This window comes from Rhinolophus ferrumequinum, chromosome 9 (assembly GCF_004115265.2).
Source record: "Rhinolophus ferrumequinum isolate MPI-CBG mRhiFer1 chromosome 9, mRhiFer1_v1.p, whole genome shotgun sequence".
NCBI lineage: Eukaryota > Metazoa > Chordata > Mammalia > Chiroptera > Rhinolophidae > Rhinolophus > Rhinolophus ferrumequinum.
In genome coordinates, this window is record NC_046292.1 from 46,495,711 (window position 1) to 46,514,513 (window position 18,803).

Below are 18,803 nucleotides of genomic sequence, written 5' to 3' on the forward strand. Positions count from 1 at the left end.
ATTACATACATTACATACATTTATTTTATAGTTCACGAAAACTGTTCAATGCCTTGACATCACTTCCGTTTGCAAGTTATCTTCATAGAAACCTTCTTCGTCTAGTTGCCTTGGAGACAAATAATCTGTTATTTTTGTAATTTTAGGTCAACTCTATCAGATATATTTGATGTAATTGACTTAGATGGAAATGGTCTTCTTAGCCTTGAAGAATATAATTATTTTGAATTGAGGACCAGTGGTGAGAAATGTGATGAAGGTGCTTGGGCTGTCTGCAGGGGTGAGCACTTTTCTATTTATGGATAGATTCAGAGGGTGCCAAAAAAATGTGTACACATTTTAAGAAAGGAATAAACTATTAAAATTGTAATACTCAATATATACCGAGAACAGAAGATGAATACAAGTCACGTTTGATTTCTGCAATTACAAGAGGTGCTCAAAGTGGTTACCATCAGCGTCCAGACACTTCTGATTACGGCGAACTACTGTTTGAGCAACGTTGACCAAAATGTCCACTTGAATACATTTTTTTGGCACCGCCGGTATGTGAAAAAATACATAGCCTCCTTTTATCCTTAAGAAGTAAAATGTCAAACTTCATCATCGAATATTGTTATAGCAATTAGGACAGTTTAAAAGTAGTAGCATTGTTTGTAGATCATGAAAACTTAAACATTTGTTTTCCTTAAATTGATAGTTAATGTAGTACTCAAGTTAAAAGACAATATGAATTTCAGTACTTAATTATAATTTCATTTTCAGTTTATGCTCTCTGGAGCTTAGAATGTAAAACACTTTGTTCTACCTCATGATACCAGTCGGACTGAAGTAGTCAAGAGCCCCCAACTGTGCCCACGAGAGGGCAGCAAAGAGCTAATAGGCTAGAATTTTATTAAAAATTAAGAAGTTCCCAGGAAGTTGTTTATACCTATTAAGAATTTAGTTTTTTTGTATTTGAGTTGGATTAAGAAATTCCATTCATGGAGGTATGGAAGCCAAAAATACCAAGATGGGCAAAGAAAAATACTGAGAATGAGGCAAAAGCATTTGTCACTTAGGAGGAGTCTGGGAATAAGGTAGGCCTTTGTATTTAAGCCAAGAACTGAAAGGTTATAGGGGAAAACCAAAAAGCCACAGCCAACTGTAGGTCGCAGAACAAGAAGTCTGAGGAGGCCAGACTGCAGCCGAGAGAGATTAATTCACATGTTACTTTAACTGGGGTAGTACTGTGTCCTACTCTGGTTCTTAAAATGGTCTAAGCTTGACACAGTTAGTGAGCCAGGTGGGAGTCTGATAAATATGTTTCTCTAAACGAGTAAGGTAGAAATATTAATAGGAAGATTTTTAAAAACACATCTTTTTTTAACTGAAAGTTTATATAGTATACTCAATAATAAGAAATGTGTATTGATTTATAATATTAAACTTTGATTAGCTAGATTGATAATACACATAATAGAGTATTATTTTTAGGAAGATGTAATCGTCATATAACTTTTTTTTTCTCAATTCAAGTTTATTGGGGTGACAAAGGTTAGTAAAGTTACAAAGATTTCAGGTGTACAATTCTGTAATACATCACCTGTAAATCGCATTGTGTGCTCACCACCCAGAGTCAGTTCTCCTTCCATCACCATATATTTGACCCCTTTACCCTCATCTACCACCCCCTCCTCGCTTACCCTCTGGTAACCACTAAACTATTGTCTGTCTATGAGTTTTTGTTTCTCATTTGTTTGTCTTGTTCTTTTGTTGTTTTTGGTTTATATACCACATATCAGTGAAGTCATATGGTTCTTGACTTTTTCTGTCTGACTTATTTCGCTTAGCATTATAATCTCAAGATCTATCCAAGTTGGCACAAATGGTCCTATTTCATCTTTTCTTACCGCCGAATAGTATTCCATTGTGTGTATATACCATAGCTTCTTTATCCATTCTTCTATCAAAGGACATTTTGGTTGTTTCCATGTCTTGGCCATCGTAAATAAAGCTGCAGTGAACATTGGAGCACGCATGTCTTTACGTATAAATGTTTTCAGATTTTTGGGGTAGATACCCAGGAGAGGGATTGCTGGGTCATATGGTAATTCTATTCGTAATTTTTTGAGGAACCTCCACACTGCCTTCCATAATGGCTGCACCAGTCTGCATTCCCACCAACAGTGTATGAGGGTTCCTTTTTCTCCACAGCCTCTCCAACACTTGTTACCACTTGTCTTGTTGATGATAGCCATTCTGACTGTGGTGAGGTGATATCTCATTGTGGTTTTTATTTGCATTTCTCTGACGATTAGTGATGTTGAGCATTTTTTTCATATGTCTATTTGCCATTTGTATGTCCTCTTTGGAGAAATGTTTTCTCAGGTCCTCTGCCCATTTTTCAATTGGGTTGATTGTTTTTCTGTTGTTGAGTTGGATGAGTTTCTTGTATATTTTGGATATTAACCCCTTATCGGACGCACTGTTTGCAAAAATCTGCTCCCACTCAGTTGGTTGCCTCTTTATTTTGTCGATGGTTTCTTTTGCTGTGCAGAAGCTTTTGAGTTTGATATAGTCCCATTCATTTATTTTAGCTTTCACTTCCTTTGCCTTTGCAGTCAAATTCATAAAATGCTCTTTGAACCCAAGGTCCATAAGTTGAGTACCTATGTTTTCTTCTATGCAGTTTATTGTTTCAGGTCTTATGCTTAAGTCTTTGATCCATTTTGAATTAATTTTGGTACATGGTGACAGATACCAGTCCAGTTTCATTCTTTTGCACGTAGCTTTCCAATTCTGCCAGCACCATTTATTGAAGAGGCTGTCTTTTCTCCATTGTATGTTTTTTGCTTCTTTGTCAAAAATTATCTGTCCATATTTATGGGGGTTTATTTCTGGGTTCTCAATTCTATTCCATTAGTCTACGTGTCTGTCTTTCTTTGCCAATACCATACTGTTTTGACTATTGTTGCCCTATCGTACAAGCTAAAGTCAGGTAGTGTGATACCTCCAGCATTGTTCTTTTTTCTTAAGATTGCTTTGGCTATTCAGGGTCTTTTGTGGTTCCAAACAAATCTGATGATTTTTTGTTCTGTTTCTTTAAAACACGCCATTGGGATTTTGATGGGGATTGCATTAAATCTGTCTATTGCTTTGGGTAATATGGCCATTTTGACTATGTTGATTCTTCCAATCCATGAGCACAGAAGTTCTTTCCATTTCTTTGTGTCTTCTTCGATTTCTTTTAAAAATGTCTTATAGTTTTCAGCATATAGGTCTTTCACATCCTTGGTTAAGTTTATTCCTAGGTATTTTATTCTTCTTGCTGCAATTGCAAAAGGAATTGTTTTTTGTATTTCTTTTTCTGAGATTTCATTGTTAGTACACAGGAATGCAATGGACTTTTGTACGTTGATTTTGTAGCCGGATAATTTACTGTATTCGTTTATTGTTTCTAATAGCTTTTTGGTGGAGTCTTTAGGGTTTTCTATATATAGCATCATGTCATCTGCAAAGAGTGACAGTCTAACTTCTTCATTCCCAATTTGGATGCCTTTTATTTCTTTCTCTTGCCTGATTGCTCTGGCGAGGACTTCCAACACTATGTTGAAAAGCAGAGGTGATAAGGGGACAGCCCTGTCGTGTTCCTGAATGTAGAGCAAAGGGCTTCAGTTTTTCACCGTTAATTATGAGATTAGCCGAGGGTCATATATGGCCTTTATTATGTTAACGTATTTTCCTTCTATATTTATTTTATTAAGTGTTTTAATCATAAATGGATGTTATATCTTGTCAAATGCTTTTTCTGCATCAATTGATATAATCATATGATTTTTGTCCTTTATTTTGTGTATGTGATGTATCACATTTATGGATTTGTGTACGTTGAACCATCCTTGTGCCCCTGGGATGAATCCCACTTGGTCGTGATGAATCTTTTTAATGCATTGTTGCATTCGATTTGCTAGAATTTGCTTTCGGATTTTTGCATCTGTATTCATCAGAGATATTGGTCTGTAGTTCTCTTTTTTGTGTTATCTTTACCAGATTTTGGTATCAGGGAAATGTTGACCTCAAAATGAGTTAGGGAGTACTGTCTCTTCTTCAATTTTTTTGGAAGAGTTTGAGCAGGACTGGTATTAGATCCTCTTTGAAGGTTTGGTAGAAGCCATCTGGTCCTGGAATTTTGCTCTTGGGAAGGTTTTGGATGACTGACTCAATTTCGTTACTGGTGATCAGTCTATTTAGATTCTCCAGTTCTTCATGGTTCAGCCTAAGAAGGCTATATGTTTCTAAGAAGTTGTCCATTTCTTCTAGGTTATTGAATTTGGTGACATATAGTCCTTCATAGTATTCTTGGATGATCCTTTGTATTTCTGTGGCATCTGTGATAACTTCCCCTCTTTCATTTCTGATTTTGTTTATTAGTGTCTTTTCTCTTTTTACCTTAGTGAGTCTAGCCAAGGCTTTGTCAGTTTTGTTAATGTTTTCAAAGAACCAGCTCTTTGTCACATTATTTTTTTCTATTGTCTTTTTGTTCTCTATTTCATTTAGTTCTGCTCTGCTCTGATTTTTATTAATTCCTTTCTTCTGCTGACCTTGTTTCATTTGTTCTTCTTTTTCTAGTTCTTTAAGGTGTAATGTGAGGTTATTTATTTGGGATTTTTCTTGTTTCTTGAGATAGGCCTGTAATGATATAAATTTCCCTCTTAAAACTGCTTTTGCTGCATCCCAAAAATTTTGGTAGAATGTATATTCCTTATCATTTGTTTCTTTGTATCTTTTGATCTCTGCTCTAATTTCTTCTTTGACCCAGTCATTCTTTAAAAGTGTGTTGTTTAATCTTCATGTATTTGTGTTTTTTCCCGCTTTCTTTTTGCAGTTGATATCCAATTTCAAAGCCTTGTGATCAAAGAATATGCTTAGTATGATTTCAATCTTCTTAAATTTGCTGAGGCTAGTTTTATGTCCCAATATATGGTCTATCCTTGAGAATGTTCCGTGTACACTAGAAAAAAATGTATAGTCTGATGTTGTAGGATGAAGTGCTCTATAAATATCACTTATGTCCATTTCATCTAATGTGTCATTTAGGGCTGCTATTTCTTTATTTGTTTTCTGTTTGGATGATCTATCCATAACTGTCAATGATGTATTTAGGCCCGATAGTATAATTGTGTTTTGGTCAATTTCTCCCTTTAGTTCTCTTAGTAGTTGCTTGGTATATTTCGGTGCTCCCTGATTGGGGGCATAAATATTGATGACTGTTATGTCTTCTTGTTTATAGTCCCCTTTACCATTATGAAATGTCCATCTTTGTCTCTTGTTACCCTTTTCACCCTGAGGTCTGTTTCATCTGATATCAGTAGGAATATACCTGATTTTCTCTGGATACCATTTGCTTGGAGTGTCAATTTCCATGCTTTTACTTTGAGTCTACGTTTGTCCTTGTAGCTGAGATGTGTCTCTTGGAGACAGCGTATGGTTGGGTTTAGTTTTTTGATCCAATCTGCTACTCTGTGCCTTTTTATTGGTGAGTTCAGTCCATTTACATTTATGGTGATTATTGATATGTGAGGATTTCCTGTCATTCTATCTTTAGTTTTCTAGTAAGACCGTGTCTCCATTGTTTCTTTGCCTTTTTTTGTTGTTGTCTATTATTTCTGTGTGGTGGTATTCTATGATTTTTCCCTCTGTTTCTTCTTTTATTACAGTATATATTTCAGCTCTGGATTTTTTTTTTGAGCAGTTACCATTAAGTTTATGTAAAAGGAAGTTTGATATTTAGAGTATTCCATTTTCTTCAGCATACGTACTTTCTCCATTCCCATATTCCGGTTCAGGCCTTTATTCTCCCCCTTTTTATGTTTTGACTGCCATAAATTGTCCCTCTTGATGGTGGTCGAATAGCCTCCTTTAGTATTTCTTGTAGTGCAGGTCATGTGTTAGAAAATTTCCTCAGCTTCTGTATGTCTGTAAAGGTCTTTATTCCTCCTTCATATCTAAAGGATATCTTTGCTGGGTATATTATTCTTGGCTCATAATGTCTCTCTTTCAATAGTTTGAATATTTGGTCCCACTCCCTCCTGGCTTGTAAAGTTTCTGCTGAAAAATCTGATGATATTCTAATGGGCTTTCCTTTGTAGGTTACTGTCTTCTTTTCCCTGGGTACCTCGAGGATTCTTTCTTTGTTGTTGATTTTTGACAGCTTCAATACAATGTGCCTTGGAGAAGGCCTGTTGGGGTTGAGGTAACTAGGTGTGCTATTTGCTCCTTGGATTCGAGGATCCAGTTCTTTCCACAAGTTTGGGAAATTCTCATTGACTATTTGTTTGAATATACTCTCTGTTCCCTTCTCTCTTTCTTTTCTTTCTGGTATGCCCATTATTCTTATATTGCTTTTTCTGTTGGAGTCAGAAAGTTCTTGAGGAGTTCTTTCATTTCTTCTCAGTCTCAAGTCTCTTTCTTCTTCCATCCCTGTCATTTCCAGTTTTCTATCTTCGATATCACTGATTCTTTCCTTCATCTAGTCAACTCTACTACCTAAGCTGGCTATTTCATCCTTCACTTCTTCTATTGGGTTGTTAATCTGCAGAAATTCTATTTGGTTCTTTTTTAAAATTTCAATCTCTGTGGTAAAATGTTCATTTTGTTCTTTGATTGTTTTTCTGAGTTCATTAAACTGCCTGGCTGTGTTTTCTTGCATCTCGTTGAGTTTTTTTTCAGAACTGCAATCTTGAATTCTCTGTCATTTAAGTCACATATTTCCATATCTTTAAGTTCATTTTCTGGAGATTTTTCATTTTCTATCTGAGCTGTCTTGTTACCTTGGTTATTCATGGCAATTAGTGATTTTTATTTCTCTTCGTAGACATCTACAGGCGGGGTTCTGCAACAGGTTGATAGGTAGAGGTCTTTCTTTTGTTTTCCAGTAGCTGTTGGTAGAATGTTTTATTTTCTCTCTGACTGCAGACTTTTATTGTCTCTCACGTTGTAGTGTTATGTTTTCTCTGCACTATTCCAGCTTCTCACACAATGGGGGGAATTCCCTGGAAGGTGGGTTTCTCCTTTGTGAACAGTTCACCTGGGTCATAGGACGCCGAGTCCGTGTGGGGATGCGGAGAACTTTTGAAGTTCCAAAGCTCTTCCTGCACCAGATTCAGAGACTGTGTGTTTCATCAGTTCTGTTTACTCCTGCAGGTATTCACTCAGATAGGTGGGTACAGGGGTAGGGTGGGTTGTGAGAGGTGGCCCAGAGCAATGGCGGCGACCACCACCACAGCCAGTCCTGCTTCCATGGCTCCCTCCTCTATGCTGGAACTAGTTGGGCTGTGAATCGGTGTCTCGGGACCACAGTTCTCAGAACTGCAAATATTCTGTTCTTTTGATCTGACACTGCTACTGGGCAGGTGGGGGCGGGTTGAGCTCTGGGAAGATAGGGAGTGGGCCGCTAGGCTCAGTGCCTAAGGCTTCCATTCTCTGCTCAGCGGTGATGTCTTAAACCAACGTTTTCAGCCTTCTTCCCTCAGTCTTGCTGCAAGGTCTCTGCCGTAAGCGTTGGGTTCAGCCGTGTTATATGCTGTCCCCTCAGCCCTGTGGGCCATAAACAGAGCCCCAGCAGTCCGAGTTCTTCCCTCTCCTGCAGCTGCGGTAGTTCCCTGATGCAGCGAGCTCGGAGCACTGAGCTCGGTCTGCGTCCTGCGTCGCACAGCCCAGTCTCAGCACTTCTCCCTTCCCTCCTCCCCCGCTCGCGCAATTTGCCCACATTTAGGTGATTTCAGTAGTAAGCCTGTTAGTCTTGCCTGTCTGCTGCGCAGGGAGTCCTTTGTGGAGTTATAATTGTTCAATGTGTTGTAAATTCCAAGGGAGATTTCAAGAGGCTCACCTCATGCCGCCATTTTTATGCCATCACTCTAATCATCATATAACTTTAATGATACAGTCTTTGATTCTCTATCGTTAGCACTAGAGCACATTCCATAAGAGGGAATCATAACTAGGCTGTTGACAAGTAAAATTTTAGTTTAATAATTTGATTGGTAGAATTGATAGTTAACATTTTTTGAGAATTTACCATGTTCCAGTGGAAGCACTCTGCACATCGACTCTCTAAGTTATGTGCTATTATTCTCATTTTACAAATAATGAAACACAATCAAAGAGGATAAGTCACTTGACCGAGGATAGGCAGCAGGAAATTTCACAGTTGAGTTTCAAACCTAGGCAGTCAGGGTCCAGAAGCTTAAGCACCATGATATAAAAAAATCTCTGAGAATGGTCGTCTTAAAAAATAATTTGGGCATAATGTCTCCTTCACCAACATTAATAATGCTGCAAAGAAATGGGCTTTTTAGTTTCTGAAGTGTTTATCTTTCTAGTCATGTATAACATTAATTTTATTCATTCTCCTCCTCGATACTAAAAAAACATTATTTATCTGAAAGATCATTTTAATAAACTGTTTTCAGGCTTAAGGTGCCTTTATTTTTATTAATAGACTTTCATAGACTTTACTGTTAGAGTAGTTTTAGGTTTACAGCAAAGATTGAGTAGATCTCCCATATATCCTTTCTCTCCCCTCTACCAACACCCCCTAATATAAACATCTTGCATTAGTATGGTGCATTTGTTAAAACTGATGGACAAGTACTAATACATTATTATTAACTAAAATATTAGTTAATAAAATATTAGTTCATATTAGGGTTATATTGTGCTGTATAGTTTTGTGAGTTCTGACAAATATATAATTTCATATATCTGCCATTACAGTATCATGTAGAATCACTTCATTGCCCTAAAAATCCCCTTTGCTCCACCTATTTATCTACCTGTTCATCCCTTCAAACCCTTGGTAATCAGATCTTTTTACTGTCTCTATAGTTTTGTATCTTCTAGAGTATAAAATTGTTGAAATAGCACACAATGCATAGCTTTTTCAGACTGGCTTCTTTCACTTAGCAATATGCATGTAAGTTTCCTCCATGTCATTTGGTGGCTTGACAGCTTGTTTCTTTTTAATGCTGAATAATATTTTCTATCAGATGAAGGTGCCATGGTTTGTTTATCCATTCACCTATTAAAGGACATGTTGATTGTTTCCAATTTTTGGCAATTATGAATATAGCTGTTATAAACATTCATGTGCAGATTTTTATGGGTACATAGTTGTCAACTCATTTCAAGCATTTCAATTCAATGATTGCTGGATGGTACAGCAAAACTATGTTTAACTTTGAAAGAACTGCCAGATTGTCTTCCAAAGTGGCAGTACCGTTCTGCATTCCCACCAGCAATGAACGAGGATTCTTAATGCTCCACATCCTCGTCCTCATTTGGTATTTTCAGTGTTTTGGATTTTAGCCATTCTGATAGGTGTGTAGTGGTATCTCATTGTTGTTTTACTTTGCCATTCCTTAATGATATATGACATCGAGCATCTTTTCATTTGCTTATTAACAATCCGTATATCTTCTTTGGTAAAGAGTCTGTTCAGATGTTTTGCCCATTTTTTGATTAAGATGTTTGTTTTCTTATTGTTGAGTTCTTTGCATATATTAGATACAAGTCTTTAAGGTGTGTGTTTTATCAGTATTTTCTCCCAGCCTGTAGCTTGTCTTTTCATTCTGTTAATATTGTCTTTCACAGAGCAGAAGTTCTTAATTTTAAGGAACAAAAAAATTTCCATTTTTTCTTTCATGGATCATGCTTTTGGTGTTGTTTAAAAACTTATACACAAGGTCATCCAGATTTTCTCCTGTAATCTTGAAGTTTTATAGATTTGTGTTTTGGCTCTATGACCCATTTGGGTCTCTTCCCATTTTGTTCTATGAACCATTTGAGTTAATTTTTGTGAAAGATGTAAGGTCCTTGTCTAGATTTATTTTTTTTGCATGTGGATGCAAAAAATATTTGCAATATTACAGTTGTTTCAGCATCATTTGTTGAAAAGACTATCCTTTCTCCATTGAATTGACTTTGCTCCTTTGTCAAATATCATTTGAATATATTTGTATGGGTCTATTTTGAGCTCTCTATTCTATGCACTGATCTATTCGTCTAATCTTTTGCCAATACCACACTTTGTTAATTACTATAGCTTTATAATAAGTCTTGAACTTGGGTATTAATAAACTTTTTAAAAATTCATGGAGGATTGATAATTTTAAGTTTTAAAGTAGATTAGTTATTGATAGTCTCTATAGTGCAATATCTAGATACATTTCCTTGAAAGTAATAGTTTCTTTGTATTATGTATGAAATATTAATTTCTTTCATTTTGCTTTTCTACAAAGTAACTCCAGCCTCCATTTTAGTGGTTACCATTTCTCTGATCTAATTTAATCTTCATTTACTTTGTTTCCCTTGCAAAAGTTATGAGTGACTTTCCAAACTCTAAATATTTTAAACTACGAGCATCAATCAGTCAACCAGTTTTAAACAGTTCTGTCTCTGCTGTTTTTCTCACAGTAATGCATACAAAAGAGATATCTCAAATTAGAGTACCCATTTCCCTAGGGTATATTACAGATGGGATTTGGAACATGTAATCTTTCATGTTGTAGGGCAGTTAACAGAATATAATCCATAATAAGCAACTGTTTATTATCTATATTATAGACAAATTCAGGAAATACACATATCTAGATACTTCTAGGTGAATTTATTTTTGCTTACAAATAATTTTAAAATGGACGTACTTAGGTTTGTCTAGGACATTCATGAACTCCAAAATGTTTCCTATTATCTAACAGTTTTTAAGGACCAGAGGACAGTTTGATTAAAATTAGAATAATTAGATACAGCAGTCTTCTTAAATCTGGCACCATCCCCATCTCCATTTTTGAAACACTAGTAGTTTGGGGGGTGTTATATGACATTTATCCAGGTTCTGCTGGTTTTAAGTGGCAAATGTATATGAAGCAGTTTAATTTTTTGAAATATATATTAGTATCTACTCTTCATAAATAGGCAGATTGGAATTTACCCAGAAAAATTACAGTTTCCTCTAATTTTGGAATATATTTGCATTACTTGTAACTTTAGACTTTGTTGAAAAACTAAATCATGCTCTGTGATAATTATTACACTGCATTGTGGGACATTAGAATGGTATCTCTCAGGCATATTTTGAGCCATTCTTATTCCACTTTTAAATGGCTCACAGATTCATAACACCTCCATTCAGATAAACATTTATGAGTAATACATAATAGACATTTTATTAAGTGCATGAATTTTAAAATTATATAAAAAAGAACTTTTGTCTGTTTTCACAGAGAATTTTGATACAAAGAAGAATGAACTAACAAGACAGGGCTTTATGGATCTGAACCTAATGGAAGCCAATGATCGAGAAGGAGATCCTCGTGACCTTTGGGTCACTCTGCACTCGATGGGCTACAATAAAGCTCTGGAGCTGACAGAGGTAAAGCAATCTGAAAGTTTGAGAGTGGGTGTATTGTACAGAATGTTTTACCCCACAAACACTTTCCGGACACATGACTTTTGAATTGGGCATTCAACTTCTTGAACTTCAGTATGTAAATTAATCCTGGGTGCAATAGTGTGTATTTATACAAGTTCCTACTTTTAGCTGAAATTTAGATACTACCAACATTTAAATAATTCAGGAACAAAGGTATTTAAACATATGATCTACAGAAAAAAGATTGTAATTTAAAACAACATATTTCTTAATTGGTGGTTGCTGTTTGCGTTGCCAAAGTCTCTTTTCTGTAGGGAAACTCTTCATCCTAACAGAAGAAAGTCTCTCTTAGAATAAGGGGAATGTGTCTACATGAGAACTGGAATTCGGATCTTTTGACAAAGGATACTCCTTGGGTTAATATTTGTAAAACAGTGGGGACAGTGCTTGGCTCATGGCACTGTGTATGTATTAGCTATTATCATTATTATTTATAAACATGATAGGTATAGAAGTTGAATAAGACTTGTAATAAACCAGAGGAATAATAAACATTAGGCCTCCTTAAATTCTGTATTTTTGTGTCAGATTTAAAATAAAGACTTGAAGAGTTGCAGGCTACATATTAGATAATAGTTCATTTGTTTTTACATTTAAAATTAAACATAGTATCTCTCCTTTATATGAATAAAACATCTTAGGAGGGTAACACTAGCACCAGCAAATTTTAAGTTTTGGGTATATTGCGACTTTGGTTTAATTCCTAGTTTTGCCATCATTCAAAATCCTTCATAAGCCTGTTTTCTGAAAAGGTGTCTATAATTTTGTTTGCCATTATTAGTAAAGGAGGTGAAAAATTACATTAACTTTTAATATCCTACTTTAATCTAACATTCAGTAAAACCCACATTTTAACCATGGTACAGAATCAGCATCTAATCTATGAATAATATTGTCTGTTACACATGTTTTCACTTAATAGAGAATTTAGTTAAGAGCAGTTTAAAACACTTTATAGTATTTACTGATGCCATTGACCTTTGAAACCATAGGCAAAAAGGATTTTTGAGATAAAACTTTTTCAATTTAAAGTTTATTTATTCATTTACTGAATATGTAATATATTCACACCATTGAAAATTCAAAAGGTAAAATAATACCTACTATGAAATTGTCAAGGATGCTGAGACCACCACTCAATAACTGAAATAAACAGACAAAACTGAATTGATTGCTTACTGTAAAGGAGCGCTGTGTTGGTTAGGTATATTATCTCCATGCACAGCAGAATACTCATTTTATTTAAATAGCATTTGGGGGAAGCCTGGTTATTCTGGTGGCACTTGATTGGCGCTCAGCAGTGTATTTATTGACATGACTCTGTTCCTGACTTTCCAAAGTGAAGAGCTGACACTGGTTCATTGAGATGAGTTGTTGTATATCATTTGAACAGGTTTAAACCAGTTCTGATGACTACTTGTTCCCAAGACAACAGAAGGTTTGGTATTTTTCATAAGTTTGTGGGAACTGTTTTGTTCCCAGCCTCCCCTTTTGATTTTCATCTCGCTAAAGCTGTAGAAGAAATAATCAAATTCACTCACCACTGTCGTTGATTCTCTTTGAAGAGAGGTTTCATCGGTGGAGATACGATTTTCAGTTTGTGCATTTATCATAATTTTTTCCTGTTTTTGTCTTTAAGTCATCTGTTGGGACAGAGACTATTCAGAAGCATTTTAAGATTCTGGACAACATTTAAACTCTGAGACAAACAAGTATAACTAGAAGTATTATAAGAAGGAACTGACTGGCGGGCACTCCAGAATCATGGCCCTCGATTTTCCAAGCTTGGCCAAGAAAAGCCCCAAGGATTCCCAAAGTCTTCCTTATAGAACCTTTTGTAGTTAGCTCTTTGAATTAATTGAAGGTGGTTTTATTTGTAGTGTTAATCCAGTACAAGCTGTAGTGTTAGCATTGGTACAGATTCCATCCTGATTGGTCAAAAGAAAATCAAGACTTTTTTATTATCTGTAACTGCTTGAATTAAAGGATTTAAACTGGTTTGTTGTGCCCCCAGGACTTAGGCTATATTAATTACTATGTCAGCCAACGTGAAGGAACAGTTTTTTTTATGACTAGCTAGAATGTAACTGTTATGAATGTAATCACTATCTTCAGGAACCTTTTTTTAGCAAAGATGAGTTATGCTTTTGGAGTGTATTTCAGGAAATATAACCCACTGAGGGTGTTGAGGAGTCATATCCTTGGAGTGGCCTGACTAATAGCTGTACAAAATCATTAACCTTAGTTCTGGTTTGGCATTAAATAGTCCGATTTCCACAGAGGAGCTGCACAAGAGATGTAATTATCCTTAGTGGAACTGTAGATGTATTGTTTCTTAGTGTTATAACAAATAGTAGATGTTACATTGTGTATTTCTCATAGTTTAAGTACATTTTCTTAAAACTTAGACTTGGGCAAGTTATTGTTACTAATAAGGAGAACCTGGTAGGCCAAGTCAGACATGTAAACCCTTAAATCAGTGACGAGGAAAGCTTTGAATAAACATGAGTGTGCAAAGAAGAGTGTAACCTATAGAAAAGTCTTGCTCCCGAGGTCTTGAGAGGAAGCTGCTTTCTTCATATGATCATGTGCTTGTTCAAAGGTTCTCGTTAATTCTGTGGGCTGTCTGCTTCTGGAGGTTCTCTGGAGAACCTTAATTTAAGATCTTTAAAGGATATACCTTTCCAGTTCTGTCAAGGCTCTTTTCATTTTTTTCCAGAGGTTTGCAAAGGATAAAGACAAAAATGTTTTTGAGTAAGGAGCAAACCCTTAAATAATAAAAACTCATGAAGAATTGTTCCAGTTAAATGTGTCAGAATCAATAATCTGGAATGTCCTAGGCCGTGATGATGATTGTGGCATTTCAATAGGGAAATATTTTGACCCATCCTGAAAATAAATGTTCTCTTATTAGTAGTACATATTCATAAACTATAGAGGAAGAGTCAACTGTATAAAACCAATTTGGAAGTGCTCAGAGAGTCTTTTAGAACATATTCTCAGTTCATGTACCACAATTTTTCCAGGTTAATGTAGTTACAGATAAAGCATGGACTGACCACATCCTTCATCATTCTAGGAAAGTCTTCCTCGGTGTTTAATATTATAGGCAATTTATCCCTATAGCAATGAGTTGTTTCATAGAGGATCTTATCTAGTGTCCAGGGGCCAAATCTTATCCCCATGGGTCTTCAAATCTGATGGTCTCAGTGTTTCTTTTCAGAATTTGGCAGGCCAGGTTTTGTGTATCTACAATGGCATTCTTGACCTTCTCCATGGATTTGTTTTATTGTTGTTTTATGTAAGGAGTTTAGTCAGAGTCTTCGGCTTAGTATTATCAATGGAAGAACGTCCAGCCTATAGAAAAGTCTTACAAGAGTTTAGTTGAACCAAATTTTGAGGTCATGCCTAGAAGCAGAATCTCAAGAGATTGAAAAAATGCTCCAGAGAATGGCAGTTTGCAGCTTATTTATAGCTTAGAATCACAGGAGAAGATGTAAGAAGGGTTACGTGAAATCCATTGGTGGTAGATTAAGGGGGTAGGAGAAAGCAAAGTGGGGACATCTCTAGGATTGCATAAAAAGCAGAAAAGAGAGACATATACTTCTTTTACTTTGGTGGCTAGGATATAGTTAACAATTAACATTTACAGCAGGGAGAGATGGTGTTTGGGAAACAAGGTAACAATGGGGTTCTGTGATCCTGTGCTCTGGTGCCTGTGGTTTTACCTTTGAGGGGACTAGAAAAGAGAATTACTCTGACATTTCACAGGTATGTTTCTCTAGACTCATAAGAACAGTGGACAGGGCTTGCTTAAGGTCAAGACTGACCTTGGCCAAGGAAGCTACAGGCCTGGGACGTGACTGCCCACCGTAACCTGCCCAGGTAGAAATTTGTGATCAGACCATCATGTGTGGTTACTTTTGGTCACTGAACTTGTCAGGTCTGCCATGTAACCCCCACCTCCCCAGACTTGTGAGGTTTATTTCATACCCCTTTTTCGTTCATAGTATAATGATCTGTTAAAAGTATTTTTATAGTATTTCTAAAGTGCTTTTATAATATTTCTCATATAGCACTTTCAAAGTATTTCTATAGTATCTACAATATAATACATTAGCTTCTACAGGATTTCTTTTACTTTGTTGCATGCTTCCTATATTAACTTAGTAGGATAAAGAGAATAGGTAAATAAAAGATTAAGCCCATGAACAGAAAAAAATAATAGGGCAGCTTTTTTAGAGTAGATATGATTTTATTTTTAAAATTTTAGAAAACATGTCTTTAACAAAGGCCTTTTAAGATTCTTACTTTCAGTAAATCTTTATATATTGATACTCTTCAGTTGAATAAAACTGATAACCAAGACTTTAAAAATGGCAAAATAATACCAGAATCTATTTAATATGAAAAAATCCACAATCATTCTTTTAATTTTTATAAATAATCTTTTTTTTTTAGAATTCAACATTGTGGGATATTTTCACACAATCACCTATTAGATAGTTCTAACAACCCTTGGCAGAATGCATACTACTTAATCCCACTTTTTCAGTAAAGAAACTAAGCTTCATAGAAGTTAAGTGACTTCCCCAAGTCATGTACCTAATAAATGGCAAAATCCAATTACAAACCCATATCTTCTGCTTTCTAATCCAATGATTTTTCATTCTTGTCTTTCTTTAAAAAGGTGAGTTTATTATTGCCAAAGGTTGGAGTCATTAAAATATTTTTTAAAATTTTTAAATAAAAATGTGTATTGATGTTCTACTAACTTTAGACCTTTATTTTTTCTCCCTCAAATAAAAGAGTGTGTAAATTCACTTATTTATTCAACAAATATTTATTGGATGCCTGCCACGTGGTAAGTTTGTAATAAAGAGGCACTGAGGATACAGCGATGAATAAAAATAGTCAAAATTTCTGCCCTCATGGAATTTACATTCCATGAAGGAGAATGATTAATTAATTAAATGGAAAGTAAATAAAATCATGTCAACAGTGTTTTGAAAGGAACAAGCCAGAGGCCAAAATAGAGAATAGTAGGGGAATGAAGAAGATTGGGAGACCAGAGGCGGTCTCTCTGCAGATGTGAAAAAAAGTTTCAAACAGAGCGAGCACTCCAGGTGAAAGCTCAGACATAGGGAAAAGCTTCATTTGTTCTAGGATCTGAACGATCAGAGTAGCTGGGGCACCAGTAGCGAAGCACGAGACCGGGTTGGATGGAGAGGTGAAGACTAGTGTGTGTGTCACCTTGTAGGCTATGGTAAGGACTAAAAGGTAGACAGTAGAAAAATCCATTTCCAAATGCGCAGTCCTTTTAGATCTGAGATTTCAAAGATGCTTTTACACTAGCTATGAACTATGAATTCATTTTTATACATTTAGTTCTTTTCGGTGCTCTGAATCCATCCATTAAGTTTCATTTGTAAACATAGTAATTCATTTAGAGCCTTTTGATGAGTTCTTTCTGTAGCCTTAAAGTTAGAAAAGGAAATTAAATAACTAAGATGACATGAGTTCGCCTTCAGCCAAATGGAGGGGTGGTACAATGGCTTAAAGGAGGTATTACTGATTTGCTAAAGGTTATAGTTTTCTTTTCTGTGAATATTATCAGTTAATATGCTAAACAAAAAATCAGAATGTTGTGCTTTTTCATTACTTAATTCATTGTACTAAAATTTTCCTCTGAAAGTGTATCAGAAGGACAAGCTAGAAGGTGCAGTGCATCTTCTTAAATCATATGATAGATGTATTAATAATAAATAATTTATTTTAAATTCTGTCAAAAGGCTGTAACAAGGTTTGCTTTTTCTTTCATATTAGGCGTGCCCATTTGTCATCGATATCTATGCAGACAAATGCAAGCCAAGACTTAAAGCTGTCCAGATGGAGGCATGCAGCGGGCAACTTGAGAAGGCCATTTGTACATCTGTCCTTCACAAAGGCGATGCCAAAGTAATGGATGGCTATGACAATATCATTGTACATACCTACAAATATGACACCTGGATAACTTCAGTTATTGAAAACAAGGTATCCGTTAAGAGGTGGTTCTCAAAACTTGCAAAGTTTACTAATGTGTTCCATCTTCTTTCTTACTCTCTACTTGCATAGTAATTAAATACCCCATTACATTAACAATATTTATAATGAGCAATTATTCTTTCTCCTCAGATTTCTAAGTCACACCGGGCATAATAATTTTTATGTATTATTTTTTTTTTTATTTTTTTTTTTTAAATTTATTTTTAATTTATTGGGGTGACAATTGTTAGTAAAATTACATAGATTTCAGGTGTGCAATTCTGTATCACATCATCCATAAATCACATTGTGTGTTCACCACCCAGAGTCAGCTCCCCTTCCATTACCATACATTTGATCCCTCTCACCCTCATCCCCCACCCCCCAACCCCTTTACCTTCTGGTAACCACCAAATTACGTTCCCCAGATTAATTTTCAAGCCCGTGGCCATCCTATGGTCACTGATTGCCCTCCAATCCCCTCACCCTCCCCCCCACCCCCCACCCCTCCCGCCCATCTAGCAACCCTCAGTTTTTCCTCATTGTCTCCCAAACTGTTTCTGATTAGTTCATTCACTTATTCTTTTCTTTAGAATCCGCAAATAAGTGAGATCATATGGTACTTATCTTTCTCTGTCTGACTTATTTCACTTAACATAATGTTCTCTAGATCCATCCATGTTGTTGCAAATGGTAAGATTTCTTTCTTCTTTATGGCTGCATAATACTCCATTGTATAAATGTACCACAGTTTCTTAATCCAGTCATCTACCGATGGGCATTTTGGTTGTTTCCATGTCTTAGTTATTGTGTATAGTGCTGCAATAAACATAGGAGTGCATAAAGATTTTTGAATTGAAGTTTTGGATTTCTCCGGATAGATACCTAGGAGTGGAATTACTGGATCATAAGGTAGTTCCATTTTCAGATTTTTGAGATACCTCCATACTGTTTTCCATAGCGGCTGCACCAATCTGCAATCCCACCAACAGTGCACAAGCGTTCCCTTTTCTCCACATCCGCGCCAGCACTTGCTGTTTGTTGATTTATCGATGATAGCCATTTTGACTGGGGTGAGGTGGTATCTCATTGTGGTTTTTATTTGCATTTCTCTGATGGTTAGTGAGGTTGAGCATTTCTTCATATGTCTGTTTGCCATCTGTATGTCCTTTTTAGAAAAATGTCTCTTCAAGTCCTCTGCCCATTTTTTAATTGGATCGTTTGTTTTTTTTTTGGAGTTGAGTTGAGTGAGTTTTCCATAGATTTGTGATATTAATCCCTTATCAGATATATCATTGGCAAA

General features: G+C 35.8%; 1 protein-coding gene across 2 annotated transcripts in view; it reads left to right on the top strand.

Annotated features, from left to right (window-relative positions):
• EFCAB7 (EF-hand calcium binding domain 7) overlaps window positions 1-18,803 on the top strand; it is a 47,321-nt gene that overhangs the window by 23,894 nt on the left and 4,624 nt on the right. For both annotated transcript variants that reach the window (XM_033113383.1, XM_033113384.1), the window contains exons 10-12: window positions 147-280; window positions 11,265-11,413; window positions 17,300-17,509. In XM_033113383.1, the coding sequence (XP_032969274.1) occupies window positions 147-280; window positions 11,265-11,413; window positions 17,300-17,509 (493 nt within the window). The remainder of the gene's footprint in view (window positions 1-146; window positions 281-11,264; window positions 11,414-17,299; window positions 17,510-18,803) is intronic.